General features: G+C 33.8%; 1 protein-coding gene across 4 annotated transcripts; it reads right to left on the reverse strand.

The window, feature by feature from the left end:
- Positions 1-278: 278 nt before the first annotated feature.
- LOC110683665 (probable E3 ubiquitin-protein ligase ZFP1) lies at positions 279-15,554 on the reverse strand. 4 transcript variants are annotated; one of them, XM_021860062.1, is made up of 9 exons: positions 15,190-15,554; positions 13,376-13,577; positions 11,387-13,275; positions 5,099-5,248; positions 3,399-4,525; positions 1,663-1,761; positions 1,483-1,582; positions 1,359-1,396; positions 279-665 (listed from the first exon to the last, which is right to left on the reverse strand). In XM_021860062.1, the coding sequence occupies exons 4-9, from the start codon at positions 5,190-5,192 to the stop codon at positions 516-518; spliced, it is 1,608 nt and encodes a 535-aa protein (XP_021715754.1). In that variant the 5' UTR covers positions 5,193-5,248; positions 11,387-13,275; positions 13,376-13,577; positions 15,190-15,554; the 3' UTR covers positions 279-515. The 4 variants fall into 4 exon arrangements, with proteins under 4 accessions (XP_021715754.1, XP_021715755.1, XP_021715752.1 ...); XM_021860063.1 differs by lacking the exons at positions 11,387-13,275; positions 13,376-13,577 and adding an exon at positions 8,582-8,663; XM_021860060.1 differs by lacking the exon at positions 1,359-1,396 and having other exon boundaries at positions 1,445-1,582; positions 11,387-13,577.
- Between the last annotated feature and the right edge of the window lie 2,867 nt (positions 15,555-18,421).

Genomic DNA, 18,421 nt, shown 5'->3' on the forward strand with positions numbered 1-18,421 from the left:
ACAAACTTGCTAAAACTTGTATCAACCACCGATAGTAATTATTATTATTAGTATTATTATTATTATTTTACACACTTATTGCTAAAACATGTATCAATTATATTGTGCAAAATGGTAGATAAGGATATGGGAATTATTCCAAACTAGTTGCCTTCGGTGTGCCCCGCCTAAACACATTACGTCATAGATACATTTGTCGATAGCCATTACCACAGACTGATTCCTCGAACAAAGTATGGCTGAGAAAGAAAAACAAAAGCAGCCCTAGAATGCTAGTATTGGATTTATAAACAGAATGACTATTATTATCAGCAAATATAGATTAGTCCCAACAGAAAAGATTGAACATTAGACACTAAAATAAACGTACTTTTTTCTGTTCTTGATCAATCCACTAAGAATAACCTTAATATACCTACATGAAATTCCTTCATTTGAGGAAATTTACCACTGTTACATGTGTAAAATATTTACAAAGAATGGAGTAATGTCAAACTCTACCATGCAGCTTGATCTTATTTATCTGCTGCATTTTCTGGCAAAGCTGGGCCCTTGCAAATTGGACATGCGTTCTTCATAGATAACCATTTCTTGATGCAGCTGACATGATAATCGTGTCCGCAAGCTTTAAGGGTTCCAACATCGTCCATATGCCTGTATTCCTCCTGCCAAAACAAGGTAACTGCTTTGTTAACAACAGTAAGAATTTCAAAAACAAAAATGGGCTGGACAGGGTAAAAAAAAACAGCAAGGGTTCCAACTATACAATTCCATCTATAATAACTGTCACATCTCCAAACTTTGCCTTATGTTTGCTTTTGTTGTTTTCCACTGAGATATCTATTCTGGGTGAAATGCTTGTTCAGGACCACAGGAGGGCCAAAGCTTGCACTGTTTTCGAACTTAGGCCAGAACGTGCTAAATTGTTTTTTATTTTTTTTCTTTCCCCCAAGAATCTTCCTCTCACTTGAATTCCAATCGCCAAAGACATGCTTAGTTTCAAAATATATTTTATTCCTGAAGAATAAGTGGTTGAACTTGTCCATGATCATCCTCTCTTACTGATTTCAATCGCCAAAGATTCTGTCTGACAATGTTATCTATATGGTCAAGATTCTTTACAACCCTTCAATGGTGGAAGCAAAGGGATATACCAAAGGCAAATACTTTATAGTTCGAATTTAGCAGCAACTAAATCTGTTTTTATTCTCATGTAGTCATGTCCATCTTTAAATATTGCAGCTTAAGGCTCTATTTCAGTCTCTAAAAGACCATCATAAATACACCCTAGTAATATAGCACACAATGGCATGTCAGCATTTCACAAAAAGCGAAAGGTTCGTGGGATAGAACAATACCAGGCATATTACACATCTTCCTTCTTCCTGCACCTGATCTGATGAACAGTATACAGTTTCTGTCACACACTTGGATAGAACAATACCAGGCATATTACACATCTTCCTTCTTCCTGCACCTGATCTGATGAACAGTATACAGTTTCTGTCACACACTTGGGCAATTGATCTTCACGTAACCCAGTGTTGACACTTCCAATCCTCTCTCCAAGTGCAAGCAATTCCTGTTCATCATTAAATGTTAGAGAAATACAATTAATAAAAGCCAGAGAGATATACATAAATTGAATTTAATTACACAAACCTCATAGCTCATGTTGTCTACATCTAATCTCATGTCTCGATGTTGATCCATGAAACTCCTTGAACCATAAAGCGAAGAACGGTCAACAGCCATCAGACCCTAAAAAATAAATTAAATCCAAAACAGCAGAGTCAATCAGAAAATTACAAGCATAAAGATATAAAAAAATCAATCACATAACATTATTATAATCATTACAATAGAAATTCACGGACTTAAGAAGATATGTCTACAGAGTGCCCCCCTTTATCACACAAAACGGTCACAACCCATGCACACGAGCACTAAAGACACACATGGGGATTGAGCATAATTAAGCACCCCGAGAGGATGCTGGAACGAGCGTGTATTTATATAACTCCAAGTCCCCAACATGATCAGCCAGTCTAGGTTATTTGCCTCAATGTAATGAGCAAATGATTTTGCTCACATCACAACCGTAACAAAATGAAAATGAGTATCTCTTTCTAATGAAAGATCAATTTTAGAGAATATGACTGTACTTTAATGAACTTTCTTCATACTCTCCTGTTACTTCTTCACTCTGGTAGGATTACATTTCATCACTCACATTTTATGACTTTTGAATTATAGTACTGCATAAACTATAAGATGGACGAGGTTGTGTGATGCTAGTTCGACTTTGGTTTCGATTTGAATTGATGCAACTGTTCTAGCAAAAATCAAAGAGAAGGGACAAAACAGAAATGACGGATCATCTTATTGACAAAGATCATGATCTCACTTCTCTATGTTCTATCTTAGTCGAGTAGAACAATGGAGAAAGGGTGCACTGGAACCTCATCTAGGTTACTCAAAATGGCCAAGAAATACACCCAAAGGACCATAAGAAATAGGTAGACACTTCTGGTGCAGAGGCAGTTGCTGCAACCAGGTTGCACTGTTGCATGACCAGGTGAAGAGGGAGCGCAGGGCTATTTGGTCACCTTTACACTCCCCCCGTTTTTTAATTACTTGCTTCATTTCTCCATCTGCGGAGTTTTAGTGGAAATTGGAGAAGTAATAAAATATGGAGGTAGTGGGGTTGGTGGAAGAATAAAAAAATTGTAAAAAGCAAAAGTAGTTGAGATAATTGGAGGAATAAGAATATGAAATTAATAAAATATAATTTATGTCGGGCCCACTAGTTGAGAGAAGTGAATTAAATATTGTAAAATCTCCCAAAATAAGGAAAATAGAACAAGTATTTAAAAACGGCCGGAAATGGAAAATGGAGCAAGTAATTAAAAACAGAGGGCGTAACTATATATGTGAGAACAGGCAAATATTTACTTCAGAAATATTGAATGTTTTAGATTAAGCCAAATGACAATTTTAAGTGAGCATCAGCAATTGCTTCCACTTACACCTACCATCAATCAAAGTCGTAATCCCGTAAGTGGGGTTGGGTACATGAACCAAAAGTGATTATTCCATGTAGCAAATATAGATCTTGTGCTCTAATGCAAATAAGCACAATGATGATAGAGAAGCAGCCAGCCAGCTGAGTGAGAAGGGTGTACAACAGGTCTGAGTTTTAGTGCAAGCGGCTAAACCCAATCTGAGGGATTCAGCCCATTAAAGTTGAGGAAAGGTGAGTTATGGGCTTAGACTGGCCTTAAAAATGAACAATAGATCTTACCAATGAAATGAAACTGTACACACACACACACACACACACACAATAAAATAACATAACATAAAAAGCTGACAACAAAATTAAAAAGTTTGTATACCTCAGGTGTCAGGCGATCATGGACGCCAGCATCCTCAGAAAGCAAACGGTATCTCTCTGAAGAAAGCCTAGATCTACCACTCCTGTCACCATTGCGCCATCCTACAGGACCAAATTGTCTTGGATGTCTTGCAGAGTGAGCCTCTCCCATCAAATGAAGACCTTCATCGGGAGGAGCCACATGGGTCACACGCATATTGCCCATTGAAACTCTGCCATTAGGAGTGGACCTGTGTGAATAGCTACTTCGAACTCCCCTTGTATGCGATGGAGTAGGATGCAAATTTTGTGATAGAGAATTTCTGCTGGCAATATGTTCATGGTGATATCCAGGCATATCTCCAGAAGAGTTTGCTATGCTGCTTCCAGGAAAGAAGTGATTACCCTCATGACTCAAACTACTTATAGTCCTTCCATGAGGAGCACCAGATACATGAATAGGCGTCCATTCTGGTAAAGGAACACCAGGGTTTGGATTTACATCAACTATTCCAGGGTGGTCAATTGGAAGTCTACTAGAACTGGGATGGTGAGGATAATTAGTTGGGAGATGGGTCCTATAATTATCCGACTCCGAGTCCAATGTGGATCGGCTTCTCACATTCCTCATAGAGGTTTCATTTCCAATTGAAAGTTGATTGGTTCTGTAAATGGTAGGAACAGCCAGTGATTCCCAGTGATTATGTTGAGCATCCACAGTTGATTTTTCCTGATGCAAATCTGATGATGATGACACATCAGATGAACTTCCAGCACAATAATATCTGCTTGCGCTTCCCCTTTCAGCCATAGCAGGGATCCCAGGGCTTTTCCTTTTGTATGGACCCCTTCCATTGCTCAATGAAAGATCAAAAAAGTTGTTTTCAACTCCATAATTTGAGGAAGATGCATGATGAACATGATTTTCAGGAACCATGAAGGCATTTCCACCAGCAGATGGATGCATAGAATCACGAGAAGGGTCAGAAGAATCAGGTTGATAATGGGGTGCATTCACCATCTGGCTTGATGAAGAGTATCCACTTAATCTTGTAGCAGGATTCCACGGAGAAACATAATGAACTCGGTCTACAGGTCCATTCTCCATGGGATGAAATATTGGGGCATTTTCTGCAGAACTAGTTCTAGCTGCAATAAAATGTAAATGGTATTTAGTTGATATCAGTACAGAATGCAACTTTTGACAGGATGAGAAAAGGCTGAAAACAAGAGCAAAAAACATAGTTAGACACAAAGAACATACAACCACTACTGCCCCCCGCAAATCTCCATTTTGCACCAAAATTTCAAATTGACAAAAAATAAAGATAAATAACCCCACCAGAATAAGTGTGCATGATCTTTGAAAAAACAATGATAAAATCATCAATCTTTAGTCCGAAGGCAATTAGAACAGAAATACGATCAGGTCATCTCTTGAAGTATACCACCGACTTTGAACGTGAAACTAGTAGAATATAATGGAAATATTATAAAAAGAACTAATTCATGCTCACAGTAAATGCATTACAAATTACGATGCCAGAAAACTCGCAACAATAACCATCCTAACCAGATGGCTCAATAAAATTTTACCCATAACTTAAACGGTAAAATTAATTAATACATCTACCAATAATGCAAATAGCATATGTAGCTGGAAAAATATAATCTAATAAAAACACAATATATGAAAATGTGAACAAAATTATATCTGATTACCAAAGTGAAGATACGGATCTTCAGTAAGATTCCAGGGTTGATCAGTATCAGCCTCAAATATTTGTGATGTATTGTATATGTGTCTGTGTGCCATAATCACATCCAGCACAGCAGGGATTTAGCCCAAGACCCAATCAGAAAAAATACAGCCTGCACCAGAAGAAAGATCCCGAATATTAGGAATCTGATCATTCAAATGCACATTAAGCTACATGATATAAGTATATATATTGAGATGAACCCAGCTTCGGATATTTTGGACAACATTGTTGTTTTCATATTGCTAAAAGATCAGCATTGACATATTCTAGCAATCAAAGAATACTAAATTACACAAAAATGAATTCATTCTGAATCTCAAATCTGAAAAGTGGAATCATTACCCAACCAAATCAACTAGCCAATTATAACCCAAAGAGGTTGCATAGATTCAGGTAAAGGGAATGGACAACAAGTTCAGCAACTCTATAAACTTAGATCAACTGATATAATATCCATGATCATAATGTGTAATAGAAAAAGAGAAAGAACAAAGAATTGCCATAGTTCAAGTGTGTAAATAAATAAAATAGAAGGAAATGAGTCTTCATAAGGTACACACAAATCATGTAGAGGTCTGAGGATGTTAATTTTTTCCGCCAAATGATAAGTGAACAACGAGGCTGTGTACTACAGACAATGCAACACTATTCATCTCCACACTCCATTCTTAAACAAAAACACTAATAAAAGTCTTAATTTTTATTTTTCCAGAGGAAACTATACCCTTGCATAGTTTACCTCTATGGAAGTATTTGGCAACTAAAGCTACCCTTTTGATGCCAGTACGTAAGTACAATGTACCATTATATATATGCAGACTGATACACATATAGGCAAGTAAGTTGTGGAGATTCCATTGACCAATTTAGAGTTGAAGGGAGCAGTAAGCATTTAACAAGCCTGACCAAAAGCATTTACAAATAGTAGAAAAGACGGTATTATTATAACTCACAACAGTTAAACAAGTACTAGACCTATAATATTAACAGAAAAATAGGTTTGTACTTCTACTTTGGTTTACCTTTTACAATGTATCAGATGACTTGTTCAGTCATTCAAACACTTAGCAGTCAGCACTGTCTTTACAGTGTACATGTAATCAGCTAGTGCAATCAGACTAACATTGAAGAATATATACACAGGGTGACTTGAGAACATTAGAGAATGGCAGGGAAGGGGCAAACCTTAAGTAAAAAAGAAGACTAGAATATGTAACTGAAAAATCAATGCTGATCTCTGCCAACCTAAGAATTAACACTTTAAACAAGGAATTTTTTTTATTTTTTTGGGATGTTAGCAATTTCATGAGTCAGGGAAGCATATCCAAGTCAGAAATGGTTTTTTATTTTTTTTAAATGTAAGTCAGAAATCATTCAGACAAAAGAAAAATCCCAACTATTACATGCCCACTAAGGAACTGTACAGCTCAAACTAATAGCATGGCAGAGGATTAGAGGATCATTAAATCACCAATAGTCATTTATAATTCCCCACACATGTCAAGGAGCAAAGTTCGATCGCCTACATCCAGCAATTATGTGTTAGTATTGACTATAACCAGCACAACATAGACCTACCCTTTCATGATTATATATAATTTTATGAAGGAAAATAGAAGATAAACATGCTAACTAAAAGATCTAGAGAAAAGGTCCAGAGACAATGCATTCTTATATGTATAAGAAATAAGCCAATTCAAAAAATGAAGACCTTGTAATATAAGAATAGCAATGACCAGAGAGGGGGGGGGTTGCAAGAGGTACATACACACATAATGTCAGCTTTCAGAAAGGATTTGAATACATGTAGTCATGCAAGAAGAATCAAGAACAGTTTCAGTAGTTTTATACTTTCACAAGCTAAAACTTGCTTTAACGCAGTTTCATAAGACTAAATGTGCAAGAAAGTTAAAGCAACAAAGTCCAATAATTTACAAGAAAAATATGAGACAACTAAGTCATTAATGTGAAGCAACATTACATTTAAAAAAATAGTACGATATTGCAAATTCACCAAGTCGATCTACATAAACAAAACTGTACACTTAGGACCAGAAAGTAGATGCACACTACTAAATTCATATTAAATTCAACCCCAAGAGATTCTACAAGCAATTTTACATAAAATCTCAGTACCCACAAGTTGCTTGTAACTTGACTACAACACCAAGTAATTCAGCCTTACAAACAAACCCATGCATCAACAAAGGAAGAAAAAGGATAGCAGCATCGAAACAGAAGTAAAAAAGATAAATGGCAAACAATCAGAAATATGATGGGTTATATGAGTTCTTAATACAATTACACAAAAAAGGCATCATCATCTTGGTTGCAAATATTTTTATATAATTTCGTAAAAAAGAGAGTGTCTTCAGCTTGTTTGTTGTATGTTATATAAGATGATGAGTAAAAATTAAATTAACGTTAAGAAAAGAATGATTGGAACAATCAGCTTCCTAAATGCTTTCTAACAAAATCAATATACGTATACTAAAGGCGAAACTAGAAATGACACTTGTCATAACCTAGTTAAAAAATTTCCCTCCAAAAGGTTTTTTTTTTTTTTTTTTTTTGCCAAAGCTTCTTAGAGAAGTATTTAATTTAATACTTACTTTACAATAATATTTCTTTTCTATTTGGCAAGTATATTCGTTTTTACACATTCAGCAAAGATTTATAAATTTATTTATTTTATGACGGGAACAAAGTCATGTAAAACAATAATGTAATATTATCTATAACTTTGTAATGTAATCCATATTTACTTTTATTAGTTGTGCATGCATTTCTTCCTCTGTTTTCTTTAAAGATTCAAAAAAATTATAATTACAAAACTTTCATCCTATTTTGCAATTTAATATTATTTTTTATAGTAAAATAATTGTATTAAACTAATGATAAATATTGAAGTTACTGTGCATGGCACGGGATCTAACCTAGTATTGTGCTAAATCTAATAATGCCACATGTAAGTTTGTCATGCTATTGCTCATTATTAGTAGATATATGAAGGACCAACCCCATATATTTAACCAAAAAAAAAAAAGAAAAAAAAAATCCAATAATTCAATACCCTGAAAAAAATTAGTTCAAACACCTGGGCCTCCTATAAAACAACATTCAGCAAAACAATGTTTGCTGTCAACCCCAACAATAGGGCCACCAGGATAACTCTCTTGCTTCTGAAAAGGCCACCTTGTGTATTCCTCTAAGATCACACAGATGATCCAACAATAAAAAACATGTCCTCAAAGCATAGACATATAATAACATGTAATTGAGCAGAAACACAATGCTCCAAAATTACACAAGGCTATTTGAATACAGTTGTCAAGGCATCACACTCAGCAATTCATCTACTTCATAATCGTTAAAGAAATGCAGACATTACGCTGCAGCTAATTCCTCATTAAAATTGAACATTTAAAATTTTCCCAATCACCTGGAAGCATAACAGAACAGAAGAATTTCTATCAAGAAATGCTAGACCAGCTTTCAGGCATATCTCCAAAAAGGATCAAAATCTGCAGGCATACAGTATAATAATCTTTTCTCAGGATATTTCAGCACAAAACAGTAGGATAAGACCAATTACTTCAAAAGACTACAGTGTGAGGTCACACCCATCAATCCAAAAAAAAAGCAATTATTGAAAATAATACGAATTAAGAAAATCTTCTCATGAGAAGAGCCTTCTAAAGTTTTTATTTTATTTTTTTTTTTAACTTGAAAAGACTCGCATAAAATCCTATTTTTATACTTTGTCACTCATATAAAATAGGTTTTAATGTAAACATATACTTTTGCTAAAGGTTATGCTTTCGAGTCATTTTTGCCCATATATTTGCAATTATTTTTATTACAACTCTACATTATTATCTCTACCTCTACCTCTACCTCTACATTTAGCTTTCTAAGTGATACAGTTCAAATGATTTACCATAGATCCTAAAGTTTCAAATAGTTTCAGGTGTTTCAGCTACTATTAAGTATTAAGTAGATGCTCTTTAAAATATAAAAATAAAAAGATCTCAAGAACATTATCAGTGAATCCCACATATTCAATTCTCTAATTATGATGCTTAAAATTTTTATTTTGAATTAAAATATGGGAAGAAAAAAAAAAAAACTACTACCTCCTTTTCAAACTACTTGCACCAATTACCTAATTGGTGTATCCTGAATTCCTGATTTACTTGTCTCATTTCCTTTTAAGAAATATTCTCTCTCTACTTTTTTTCTTGAGTTGTGACCCACACTCACCCACCAAGTTTTATCTCTTTACTTTTTCACTTGTATAAAATCCTTAACAAATGGCTATGGGATAAAATAATTAAGGCAAAAGGATTATAAAAAATCTTCTCATCTTTTAATTTTTGCTCTCTCTTCCCTTGGGCTACTCGTCATTGTATGTCCCTTAACTCCACCTTTCTGTCCATCTCTCTCCTGATCCCATCTCTTCAATGAAATCCTATAAGAGTTCACAACAGTCCAAGTTTAATAATTAAATCTAGGATAATTAGATGCGTACTGTCATAAAAAGCTGCATATCCAGTAAACAGTACCATGGTGGCAGCCAGGTTGAACCTTAATGCAGTCAGGACTGATTCCTAGTCAACTCAAAAGAGCCAATAGCGACGCAAAAGCCACAGAACTAAGACCCTCTTAGAAGAATTTTAGGGATAGGAATATATATAAATAATAAGAAGAAAATAATTAATAAAAAGATTGTGGAACCGACTCTGGGTAATTTCATTAAAGATCTAAAAAGACAAACAACATGAAAAAGTTGAGGAAAAGCTGTCATAAATGCTAGTACAATCACAATAACAAGCTAAGTTAAAGATGAGAAACATAAAAGAGGGACATATAATGCACAAGATAATTTGAAAAATGGATCTGCTAACCTGAAATTTTGGCAATATAGATGTCAAATATCGATGACTAACGGATAGAGAGACAAATTTGAACAAAATAAAATAGTAAAATAATTAAAAAAGGGTCAACATAAAAAAAAATTTAAAAAAAAAATTTTAAAAAAAAAAAAACTGAGAAAATTGATAAGAGATGCTAATACATCAAAAGACATTGTTCTTGGTAAAAACTTGCCACATAAAACTCATAACATCCATTTACTTTCCAAATGAATTGGCACATCATACACAACATCTTGGCATTGTCTTCTTATAATAAGAAACCTAATGCTTGAACCGCAATCTCGTTTTTAAGAGAGTGCAACTCCAACCAACAATCTAATAATACATCTAATAACCACAATCCAAACCATTAAAATTCTTGCACAAGTGAGACCAATGACTTATTTGTTGGCAAGATTTATTCATAAAACCTAAATATTGGTGCTAGAATTTCTTTTATTCACAAACTATACATATACATAACTAGTCAATTTTTTCCATCTTTGCTGCGGATATATAGGTGCAACACCCTATGAAGCAATTATACCTTGTGCTGCAATTAAATTAAATGACAGTTGATTTTCTGTTTGATTTGAATATCATTTGAAAGCAGCATATTCAGACAGTTGTCAGCAAGTATTCCTGACTACAGATTACCTGACTTAAAATTAGGATACTAAAGAAAAATTCTTAACTCGAATCAGAGTTAATAACACTATAAGAAAGATTTCATTGGGAAAATGTAGAAATTCTATTTTGATATTTTTTTTTGTCCACTAAACATTCAGCAAGCCAATAAGAAGAATAACCTCTTCGGATATTAGTGAAAGATTTTTCAAACTCTGCAAAATACGCTTTAAACTTTTAGTGATAGTCTATTGTATCACACAAATTATCAAGAAATCAACCAACCTCATAAAAAAATAATAAATAAACACTTTTGATCATGGAAATGAATGAAGAAATACTAAGTCACTAAAATTGAAGCAACTAAAATTCTTGGAAATGAACTTCACTCACCAAAAAATAAGGTCAATGAAAAACTTAAAAGCTTTCTTTTGAACTTACACAGAACTTAGAAATACTCTGAAGCTCAACCAAAAATTAATTACCCATGATGGTGCTGTATTTTCATAAATTTAATTCATGGACAAGAAATAATCATAATAAGATTCACCAAACAAAAACATACATACTCTTTACGTGTAAAATTATGATATAAAATACATATATATACATAATAACAATATATTATCACACCCAACTTTCAGAAGAATTATATGGCTTTATTAACAGAAAATTCGATGTTAAACAAAGAGAAAAGAACTCACCTGCTCTAATAATTCCTCATGCTCTTCCAAATCCAAACTAGCTGCAGAAAACATATATATCTACGATATTTATATAATCATTGCTATTTTGTATTTGTTGAGCTATTATGAACTTTTATAAGACAATTCATTAGTTTATATAAGACTATATGCTTCTAACTCCTCCTTCCCTCTTCCCTCTTCCCTCTTCCCTCTTCCCTCTTTCCCCTTTCCCTAGAAAGGCCAGACGATTCACTTGAGAGAGTGACATTTGTTATTTTGCTGGAGTCACTTCTACAAGTTTCATCTCCTTTCTAAACTAAACAGTATTGTGTACATTCACCACTGGAGCATAACTAACTCTGACATTGACCATCAGCTTTCTTTCTTTCTTAATTCACACATTCTGTTGGTTTCTATATAGATTGATGGCTTTCATGCAAATCATATTTAGATTAAACGTGCCCGTATCTGTCTAAATTCTAAGGGAAGTAATGTGAAATGATCTCCATAGCAGATACACAGACGTTATGCAGCAATCTCTAAAATCAGAGCCCTTCAAACTTGGCATACCACATGTGCTCATGCAAACAGAGATAGATCAATGATTTCTTTTACAGATATGAATTATTATGCAAGTATCAATTCCATCATAAGTTGTGCACAAGATTCCCAATAACCAAAACCAACAATGTTGTTTCTCTTACCTCATAGTCTTACACTCTTGCACAAGGATGATTCATAAGGTGCTTTTGCAATAATTAACTACAGTACTAGTATGTTAAGACGTCAATCAACAACCGAAGTTTCATTTTTCAGTTTCAAGATATACGTCTCAACTTCTTCACTTTCAACAGCCCCATATTTAACAACCAATTATTCCTCTCAAGCACGTAGCAAGTTCTCTTTCACCTTATTTGACACCTCCCCACCCCAATAGAATTTTCTCAAAGAAAAGAAGAAACTTCTTCACTTTTTATTCCCCCTTTTTTTTTCATTTTTTTTTTTTTTTTGGGGGGGTGGGGGGGGACAGTAATCCCATATCTTTCTTTACTAGACATGCAATCTAACTTATGTCAATTTAAGAAAAATAAAATTATAACCACCAAGTAAATATGCATTGTCCTATACCAGCAGCATTTAATATGTTTACAGGTAATACATGCAAATTTAACTTAAAAACATAAGGTCCAAAAGAAGAGGTCTTAATAGATTGGACATCTTGACATAATTTTACTTTAGGTTTTCTGTTTACAATTGGGGCTTCATAACAAAAGATTAAACCAAAAAATTTAGAACAATAACTATCCATGTCACTTATGACTTTTACATTAATCTGTCATGGATAAGAAATCTGACAAGAATACTAATCACTGTGTAATTATCTCACTAACAGAAAGGAACAAGAAGTCAAAATTGCAAAAAGAAACATATACAGAAAAGAAGGTATTATTCATGGAAAAGCATTACAATACTCCAATTTATTAATTTTCAAATTAATAAGTCATTCTGTACAGCAAATGGGAGTGCCCAACATCTATAAGAGCAATAATCTAAACAAATAACAGAGACGTAATGCTGTACAGCATAAAGGCATGAAGCCTATAGCTACAAGAGAAATAATCTCAATAGGAGAATAATAATGTATGGGAAACGGCAAACAGGGCACCACAATTTTGGCAACCACAAGTAGAATAATTTCCTGCTTATTCCACACTGGTTGTTAGTTTTCCTTCTCTCAGGACAATGATGCATTGCTCATCTTAGATGCTAAGTGCACAGGCCTTGGCATACAGAATCCCACCAACTCAAGGCTCAATGTGTAGGTTCTTCTGAGTCAGATACCACCATAACCTAAGGACAACTGGAAAATAAATTTGCTATAGGATCTGCATAATGCACATATAGCCCTGGCAGTAACGAAATTGCTACAGTCAGAAAAATACCTCCCACTGCAAACTAATGAAGTCTCTCCGATTCATACCAAAGTAAAGATTAAACTCCACCAACCTAATACAGATGTCGGCAACTACCTGAGGCCATTCTTTGGAAAACCCTCTCTTTCCCCCAACACTAAGAATGTGTCAACTTCAATTTGAACCATCTCCCATCCCTCAAATGAAGGAGATGATTTCAGGATATCATATGAGAATTGGGGGGTAAGGGTCCAATGTTTAGAACATTGGTAAAAGGTCCATTTGGAATAGCTTCTCTGCAATAAGATAATAGATAATTAGCACATAGTAGTCAGACTTACTATTTTGCGATCCAAACTTATCGTAGACAATTTCAAATTTCTGCTACCCCTCTTAAATCAACTAAATAGGTATGTCTGTGTAAGCTATGACAAGTCAAGAAAGTCTTCAAATTACAAACCTCATCTCCTATTTACTTAATTACAGAAATTTGGAGGCACATATTATATCTAATATATTAATATAACACTATTACAAAACAAAATTTTGTCTTTCCAACACATTAAACCAGCCAGGTTCTAGATATTACAAAAAAAAATATTAAACAAAATAATCCATACCCACAATACATACTATATATTCTAATAGCAACTAAAAAAATGTTACACCTAATAATTAAGGATATACAATGCATGTTAATTCAATCACATCCTCAACCCCAAACAAACTAAATTAGAAGTTATCAACTAAACACCTTTTGTGAATACTAATCTCTCCCTCTATGGTGAATAGCACCTTGGGTGGACAAGACTACAGGACAGAAGCAAAAAAGATATGTACGTGAAGGATATCTTGATAAATAGAACACTAGCAAACCTACTACTCATTGCTAAGAAGTGGCCCAGCCTAGTTAATAGTTATCTAATGCTCAAAAATAGCAAACTAAACACCTTCTGTAGCTACTTAGTGCTAATTTTGTACCTCTGTGGCAGATCTTACCTTGGATGGGTAAGACCGCAAGAGGGATCAAATTGAAGTAAAAGCTAATTTCACATAAGCACTTCATTGGATGAACATTAGCCCAAGATAGCTAATGATTTGATCTACTCAATAGTAATCAAATGTCAAAATTAAACTACATCTCTTGTCCACTCCTACCCATCAAAAAAATTTCACCTCTTTCTCTCCCTAACATATACACGCGAATCCCACCTCCCAATAGAAACTCTCCACTATACATCCTCCACAACAATAAAACTACTACACAATTCAAAACAATCACCCAATACTAATCCTGCTACTATCCCCACTATCTAAGAGCTGCAAAACCTCTCAAAAATCACTCAACCATCAATCTTGCGCCAGTAGAAGCCGAGTTAACTATGTACTACCAAGAAGTTTACAGAATCTCCTCATACAAATCATAGCCCACGAAAAATCACCCGCTAAATTACTAATTAACCTGATCAAACTACAGAAAATCAGTATTTACAGCTGACCGATACCTGAAATACAGAATCACCAAAGAATAAATTCCTTTCTACAGTTCCTTTTTGTTAGGTATAAATTCTTCCTGATTTAAGCACAAAATTAAGCTTAAAAAGCCAATGAAAAAGAACCATAATCATCAAAACACCCAAAAGAAAAATCATGAAATTGGCAAACAAAACAATCAATCAATCCAAGCACAAATCAAACCATAAAATTGAACAAAAAAAATACACTAAATTCAATCAAATAAAACCAATCACTAACCAAATTAAGATCAAACAACATCAAAAAATCCATGATCGGACAACAAACAATCAACAACCACTAAAATCCAAACATAAATAAACAAAATTGAGTACATAAAATCAAAAAAAAAGAAAAACGATCAGATTGATGAAGATCATCAAAGAATCAAACCTTAGTAGAGCGATGAACGAATCAAACGGTTAGCATGCGGTTGAAAAGAGGAGAGAGATTAGGGGAAGGAGAGTAAAAAATTGTTGGTAAGAAGAATGAATGAATGAATGAAAGAGGCGATGGAAATAAAGAAAGAAAGAGTTGTCAAAGAAATAAAAAGAAAGGAAATGTTATGTTGTGTTCAATGTGTTGTGGGGTGGTGTTGTGGGGTTAGGTGGTTGATTCACACGAATATAGAAGAGAAAGACCAAAGGCAAGAGGAAAGAGGAAAGAGGATTTTGATTTGAATGAATTGTAAGTAGTTGCCTTCGGAAGTTGTACAAGTTTTCTATTGTTGTAAAGAGAGAGAGAGGTAGGGAGGGTGCGTAATTATGTAATCGTTACTTCGTCTTTGCCATGATCCACAAGCAAAAAGATTATGCTCCACGCCGCTATCTTTTTATTTTTTAATGTCTATGTGTATGGTGTTTATAAGAATTATACATATGGGATATGGGTTATTTGTAGAGTTGTCAATTCGGATATTTGGGTTGGGTTCAGTACGGTTAGGAATTTAAGCATATGGGATGTATGGATCATTTGTAGAGCTATCAATTCGGGTGTCTAGGTCAGGTTCAGTAAGGTCAGGTGAATTCAGGTCTATTTCACGTTTGAATGATGCTATAATATTAAATCTATACAAGTTGAAGTATTAATCGAGTTTTATTCAGGTTGGTTTCGAATAGGTTTAGATTTTGACACCTCTAGTCATTTGCCAATTATGTGTTAGACTACTAGGCAAGATTTGGTGTAGTTAGTGAGGAATTCACCTTATAGCGTTGAAATTACAAGATCGAAGCTTTCTACTCCCTTCGTTTAATAACAATCGCAACACATGTACAACTTTGACCATTAATAATTGTTATTATATATTATTAAGAAGTGTAAAAGGTTAATATAATGAAAATATACATAAGATTATCCAAAGATAGTTTAGATCGCAACATATGTTTTTTGTATATTGAAAAAAGTATAGTCAAAGTAACCATAAGAATAGTGCAAAAGTCATACTGTTGCGATTATTATGAAACGAAAGGAGTAGTTAACAACTATCCAATCAAGATAACCAACAATAATGTTGGCTCAATTTGTGATCAAATAGATGTTGCCAATGGCGAAACCAAAATTTTTAAGCGAGGGGGGCCAAGATCATATCTATATATGTGTAATTTCGCAACTATTATTGAGTTCATTGATTACATTTACTATTAAAAACCAAATTGTTAGTTGAAGATTTGAACTCTTTACCTCTTGTTCACTATCACATGGCAAAAATCAACTTCTCTACACTAAATCTTATTTTAATTGTATGCAAAATTTAATATTTATTTTGAGCCAAGAGGGGGCCATGGCCTACCCCAGCCCTTGGATATAGCACATGGTTATACATAACAGAAGAATATAAAGAATTCGTGAATAGTGTGAGTGTCGAAAGAGTAGGTGGGTATATATTTTTATACATCAAATGAGTGAAACAATTAGAGTTATAGGGATATATTTAGGAATTAATTACGTAATTATTATTGATTTATAGATGAGTAGATTGATAAATGAAGAATATAATCTTGTTTTAATTAGAAATTTTTTTTATTTTATTTACTAGGGGATTGATTTATTAAATTAGTAATTGGAAATTTATAAATTTACGGAATACTTGACTCTTAAAATCTATATAATTTCTATCTATTAAAAGGCATTGATTGTTTTTATCAAGAATCGAAAATGGGTCCTGTAGGGAAAATTTCAAGCATTATCCCAAACTTGAACCCCACTGTGACCATACACTTAAGTACGGTAGCGTCCAAAGGGAAAGAAGAAAGAGCAAAAGAGTCGTCAACAAGTTTTAGGAACTTGTAAACCGTTCACGAGGTGAAGGTTACACCCCTTAACGATCCAGGAGATCGTCAACTCCAATAGGTCTAGAACCATGACTGGTAGTTCGAGGATGAAGGTACAAATCCAACCTAAAAGAGATTGAACCTGCCCTAATACTAGGCCTCTACTTTATTCTGATCATATTCATATGCGCTTTCTGACTAACATGCAATCAATAGGATTACCCTAAACCTGTTTATCTATGTTTGTTGAATATTAATGCACAAACAAAATAATTATTGGCGATCACTTGAATTATAATCATATTAACTCTAAACAAGATTATTAATTATCTTATTAAGCGTGATTACAAGTACCGATTCCCTTTAAACATGCATAAAAAGCGTGATCAAGCAATAACAATAATATAAATAAGGAACATAATAATAATCATAATAATTATAAAAATAATCATAAATCATAACAATAATAATTATAATCATAATCATGATCATAATAATCATAATAATAATAATAATAATCATGTTAAAGCATAATATTAATAGCAAGATCCTAGGCATGATACTAAAAAGATTAATAACAAACCCTAGCATGTCACTAAACAATAAAGATCAAATATATAGCCCTAACATGATACTAACATGAATATTAGGAAAGGAATAGCAAGCATCACATGAATCACAATTATCATATTTGATATTAGAAATTATGGTTGTTACCCTAAACATGATACTAGGAAGATCAAAACATCCTAACATGATACTAGGAATCAAAATAACAATCTAGACATGATTTCTAAATCATAATATCAATAAAACCAATTAAAGCAATTACATGGATGCCTCGTATCTCTTTCTAATAACAAAATACACACGTTCGTAACTTCAAGGAAAATAATAATCAAACAATTAAATTAAATAATTGAAAGAGAGATTTGGAAAGTTTAGACTAGATTTGGGACCAAACCCTCATAAATTAAAACCTTTCACGTCTAGGGCGAAGGCAACTTCGAACTATGCTAGGAATTTCTAGATCTTGTGAACGCGGAATTTTGTATGCAAAAGCTTGAGAGAGAGAAGAGATTCTTGAAAACTAGAGAGAATAAGAAAACTAATTGTTGTTGATGAGAATTGATGATTTTTTATGATGATTGATGATTTTTGATCATGGAAAACGGAGGTTTTAGGAGGCTGTTTATAGATATAATCAGCCGGACAGATAGAAAAACGAATCAGAGTTTCGACGAGAATAAAATAGCTTAGCGCCAAACGCTGGACATTAGCGCCAGACGCTAAGGCTAGCGCCAGACGCCAAGCCTTAGCGCCAGTTGCTAATCCTGTCGTTAGGCGCTAGAAAT

The sequence above is a fragment of the Chenopodium quinoa genome, unplaced genomic scaffold (genome assembly GCF_001683475.1).
Source record: "Chenopodium quinoa cultivar QQ74 unplaced genomic scaffold, ASM168347v1, whole genome shotgun sequence".
Taxonomy (NCBI): domain Eukaryota; kingdom Viridiplantae; phylum Streptophyta; class Magnoliopsida; order Caryophyllales; family Amaranthaceae; genus Chenopodium; species Chenopodium quinoa.